At 35.3% G+C, this 5,762-nt stretch overlaps 1 protein-coding gene across 1 annotated transcript; it reads right to left on the bottom strand.

Annotated features, from left to right (window-relative positions):
• Positions 1 to 3,083: 3,083 nt before the first annotated feature.
• LOC149143979 (protein ASPARTIC PROTEASE IN GUARD CELL 2-like) lies at positions 3,084 to 3,653 on the bottom strand. The gene has a single exon (XM_089452006.1). It carries the CDS (start codon positions 3,651 to 3,653, stop codon positions 3,084 to 3,086), a length of 570 nt encoding a protein of 189 aa, XP_089308132.1.
• Between the last annotated feature and the right edge of the window lie 2,109 nt (positions 3,654 to 5,762).

The raw sequence follows: 5,762 nt of genomic DNA, 5'->3' as shown, positions 1-5,762 counted from the left end.
CTTAGCTCTGATACCATGTAAAAATTCCTCTATAGATCAACTAGCTCTGATACCATGTAGAAATTCTACAAATTCTCTACAAATCTACCTCTAAGACCATGTAGAAAATCTGACTCTAGATTAACCCGATAATGCAATATACCAAAGCAAAATACTATAATCTACTTCTACTATCAAACTTGCAGAAGCTTAAAGATTGAGCAAGATCAAGTTGAACACATATAACCAGAAGAAGAAGAATCAATGCACAATACACATGAAAATACTTTGGGGAAAGCCTCAGCTAAAAACCCCATTATCTCTATTATTATGCAAGGTGGAAATACATTAGAATTATACAAAGCCTTAGCTCTCACAACTAGCCAGCTCTTAGTACAATCCTCTTGGATGCTCACAAGAAATCAAAGCTTCTCACAAGCCTTCTCCTCTGCCCTCCAAGCTCCTATTTCCTTGTGTTGTTCCTCTGGGATGATCTTCTCCAACCAAGTGGAAACTGATCTCTCACATTGATCCTACACCCTGTCAGAACTGCACAATCCTCAAGGAACCTTCCTTGACTACATGCATGAGTTTTCTTTATAGGAAAACACATGCAACTAATTGTACATTGTCCTTGACATTTAGCTCAATTGGGTCTTTCTCAGAATAGACATGCATGAGTTTCTGATGAGGGAATCTTCAGTTATCTAGAGTACACTGGTTGAGTGCATGCATGCATCAACTGACTGATAACTCCCAATTAGTTCCTCAAATAGTTTGGAACTAATTTAACTGGACTTAACTCAGTGAAATGAGTTAACTAAATACAACTCAATTATAACTCAATCTTATCTCCTTAATTAAGGGATAATCTCCTTGATTTAAGGGATAACCCTTGCATGACTTCAGAAATACTTCTTACTTGAATTTCTCCAAATAATTAATCCATAATGAATTAATTAATTATTTCCAAGCAACTGGTGAGAGTAAATTCAATTTTAATTCACAATTTTGATCCAAGGAGAAATTAAAATTGGAATTTCTGGATTCTATTTTTATCATTTCTTGTTGCTATTTTCAACAGTATTCTAGCAAGCCATTGTGATCCAATACTACCTCCATGCAATGAAATTAGAGAAGCCTTCCAAGGCATACTCTAGCCTCGACCCGTTGAAGGTCATCTTCTCAGCTCTAAAGAGATCCTACTAGACTAAACTCCAAATTCGATCCTCCTGAGAAAGAAATTCGAAATTCCTACTCTAATGTGAGTCCTGCTCTAAAACCATGTAAAAGTCATGGTGTATATTTGCAACTTCTTATGAATATTTAATCAAAATCATAAGACATAAACCTACTCTACTGTTTTTCAGAAGATAATTCATAATTTAGAGAAAAAATTTCAAACATGCAATCAGAAATAACACACATGCACACAATATTTTTCATGGGGAAAGAAATCTGCTAAAAAAATCCTATGCCTACTTGCATTAATCTGATGAATAAAGATGTATTAAAATTTCTTTGCACAACTAAGCACACCTTGCAAGTGAATAACCTATCTCTCTCCTCACTAAGAAGCTATGACCTAGACTTAGTCAAATTCTACCTCTGCTTGAGCCCCTATTTCCTTGCGCAATTCCTAAGGAAATATGCCCCTATTAATTAGGAATTTCCTCCAAAATTCTTGCGCAATTCCCCAGGGTTGATCACCTGACCTCATGCAACACCTATACACTCAACTAGTTTACAACGACTGGTTAACTGCCTTGGAAATTCCATCACAATTGGGCAACTCTTATTATTTTCATGCATGAACTAATTATTATTTGATTGATAAATTAACTAGATGATCTATGAGTTAGATTGATGTCCTACTACTTGACTAATCACCAACTAGTTCTATTAACATTTATAGCTAGTTTAATTGATTACAATTGGAATTAACTCAACCTAGGCTCCTAAAATTTAGGAATCACTAAATACCACTAAACTTTATGCCCCTAACTTGAATTAGTTGAGTTAACTGAATAACAAGAGCCATGTCACCTCAGTTAACTTTCAAATTTTCTCAATTTAATCAATGCGAGATCAAATTGAGAATTTCTTATGTCATTTTTCAAAAGGAACAAAGGCCAAGTGCTTTAAGGAAATTAAGGCCCTACACTTTTAGAATCTATTCATAAATCTAAGCAAGGAAAACACTAAAATAACCAATGATTTCATTTTTAACAGTGCCAACCACTTTCCTAACTTCATTGACCAAGAAGGTGATGATCAGTTAATAGTTGATGTTTCTAAGTAAGTACTATTTAGGGTTTTACGCAACATTGAAAAGAATAAAATCCCAGGTTCTAATGAGGTAAATGTCCAATTTTATTATTATTATGCACAATTATTTGAATTAATTAATATTTAATAAATTTTAAATTAGAACACATTTTCATAAATATTTACCATAATAATGCTCCAAAATCATGTGCCATATAATACCAAAACATATTCATAATTTATGTAGTTGTTGTATTTCTATGTGGAAATTAAGTCTTTTTACTGTAAAAATATGCTATACCTTTATTTATAAAGCTTTTGCATTTTCTAAATTTTTTTAAGGAGTCTTGCAAACAAAATCATAATATTAAACAAAAAACAAAACTACATTTTCATAAATCACTTCACTTTGTATGTAAAACAGAAATGTAAATTCTAATATTAAGAATTTATGGGATTCTCAATCAAAATGTTAGATAAACCATGAGAAGGAAATATGGATGACCATAAGAGAAATATGGATCAAGAGGAACTAATTAGACTGTATATATGAATCAAAAGTATGAGTATATATATATATGAAATAAATAGACTATATATAAAATAACCTAAAATAAATATGGATGAAGAGGAACTAATTAGACTGTATATATGAATCAAAAGTATGAATATATATATATATATATATGTGAAATAAATAGATTATATATAAAATAACCTAAAATAAATATGGATGAAGAGGAAATATAAAATACTTTACATAAATATGGAACAAGAGGAAATAGATAGATATAGATCAAGAGGAAATACCTACACTATATATGGATGGGATCACATCATAGCATGGAGCCATGAATGGATCTGGCGAATTTCTTGCAAGCCTGTTGAGTGAAGCCCAAACGATTCATCTCCCTGTCATACAATATATAAAAATTCTTCTGTTGATAGTTTCCTAGGATAGAAACAGACTTGGGGACATCAGCACCGAGAAATGCCAAGCAGTAAGTGTCTGACATCACCCGCACGAAAGCATTTCCCTGATGAAGTACCATGTGTGATCCACCACTGAAATGGAATGCAAACTCACGGAATTGAATATTGGAATTTCCCACACCAGACACATTGTAACATAATCCAAAGTTAGCCCTCGGAAGAGCTCTTGGATATCCAATCTGAGAAGAAAATTCGCCTTTAATTTGTTTAGAGATTGCATTGGGAAAGGTAGTGCAAGGAGTGCCTGAATCTATGATGGTTCCACCGTTGCCATCACTATCAAATGTGGACATATTGGAGGGCATCCTCAAGGGTTTTCCACCAATACTCATTTCGTCCAAACCAATGTAATAATAATCGTTGTTATTTAGAAAGGGAGTGTAATTCAAGGTCATATTCATGGGAACTTCCATGTCACCCAGCAATAGCATGCTGCCATTGTTTTGACCGTTAAGGAAATACGCGAATTTATTGCGAATGAAAGCACTAAGCTAGGAAGGCAAAGCTAGATTTCCTCCGCCAAATCCCGCAATACCACCAGCAACCCCGGCAGAAGCCACTGAGCATCCGAATGTGAATCCAACCTTCCTTATTTGTCCACCTCCCGTTGGAAAACTCAAAGTGTCAGTCAATAGGTGCCCGGTAGTGTTTCCTGAGGCATAGTGAAGCAGTGTTCCACGGGGACTCGCCCCTCGGGGTCTAGTTTCCTCGCTCCCTCGCGCTCTGGGGACTTGGGGGCGAACAGGGGACGTTTCCCCAGGCTCCCAAAAATGAAGATACTCAGGGGGACGTGCTAGGGGTCATTTCCCTTTTCTGAGGGGGCGTTTCTGAAAAGGGGGACGAGGGGGTCGTTTCCCGTCTACATCTTCCACTGCTAACGTTTTGGAGGTTGATAATATGACAGGGTGTAAGATTCCAACATCAAGTCGTATCCTGATCTCACATATGTAGAGCACGTTTTGTTGCAGGATGAAGAAACGGCTCAACCCCGTCACTAATAAGTAATATAATTGTTAATATTTCTAGATACTAGAGTCTCCAAGGTATAAGTACACGCACCACCCTCATATTCTTTAAATAACGTCACTCGCATTCCTATATCGCTGGAAAACACCGTATTTTGATCACTCCAAATATATATACATAAACTCCAGGATGTGCGTATTCGTTTGACGAAATGGTGTACGAAATTTTCATATAGAATGTATATACACGTTGGAAGAAAGTGGTTGACTGAAGACGCTCCCTTCTCAGCATTATATTTGTATTTTTGATGACTTTATAGATACAACGATTTCTGTCACTGACTTAATATATGTGTCTGGTTTAGCAGAATTGTCGAGATCTCTGGAGATTTGAAATGAATATAATTATGCTATTAAGCAGCAGCTATTTTTGAAAGTTTGAAGCAACGCCCACTCAGATCGCATGGCCTTTAATCCTGTAAGAAGCTAAGGATTTCGAGGGAAGATTGCCGTGGCTTGTGAGAAAAATTGTATTGCTAAGTGGCTCATCCTTAATTTCACACCGTGCTTTATAAAGTTGTTCTTGCAGGTCTAAAAGAAAACATTAGATTTGATTGTTATGGGTAAAATTGGGATTGAATTTTGTAATAGATTGTTTAGTTTATGATGTATGATTATAAATTAGAATTTTAAATTTATATGATATTAGAAATTTAGATAATGATATTCATATCAATGATCATGCTTTGCAGCTTTTCAATTCAAACCCAATTGTCATAGTGGACTCAATTAATAAATTATATTTTATATTTATAAGTTTTTAAGACCCTGACGCTCCCCCATGTTTCCTAAAAAATGGTGGGGAGCTTTTGCATAGACTGCTCCTGTGCCTCCTCGCTCCCTTGGGCCCTCATCCCGAAACCTTGGTGGAACATTGTAGTGAAGCTCATAGTCTGGACACCTCCCAACTTCACAAAAATATTTACACTTTGGATCTGTGCATTGTACAGGCAGAGCAGATGATGAATTACTGGGAATAAAAATGGTGTTGTATCCACCACATTTGGTACACTTATAATCTGGGGTGCAAGGTGCCCACATCACTTCACTGCCTATATCCATGAGGAGCAATAGGTCTTGTGTGGGAGTGCCCGTCGATAATTTGATGTAATACTCGTCGACTTTGTCGTTATAGTAGAGAGGCACCTCCAGTCTCATCCCTTGTGTGATAGACCACCTTCTCGGAAGAGTCATAAACATTCAATTAAACAATAATGTTGGTACACAGAGTAACAGTGAGAAGATGATGAAGAAGAAGATGGGATTGAATTTGGAGGCCACCATGTTAACCATTCTGCACATAATATAACACCGAAAAATGTGAATGAAATGAATGACCAATGGTGATATTGTTTATTAATAAACAAAATTGAACTCATATTATTTAAAAATATAATAGTGATACATTGTGGCCATTAGTTTTATTCTGAATCTAAAATATTTAATTCATTATGTTCTAGATAAATAACTTTATATTTTTAATATATTATTAAAATA

This window comes from Pinus tabuliformis, chromosome X (assembly GCF_031772625.1).
Source record: "Pinus tabuliformis cultivar Carrire ecotype Pingquan chromosome X, CPIR1, whole genome shotgun sequence".
Classification (NCBI taxonomy): Eukaryota; Viridiplantae; Streptophyta; class Pinopsida; order Pinales; family Pinaceae; genus Pinus; species Pinus tabuliformis.
This window is presented reverse-complemented; position numbering and strand designations above follow the sequence as displayed.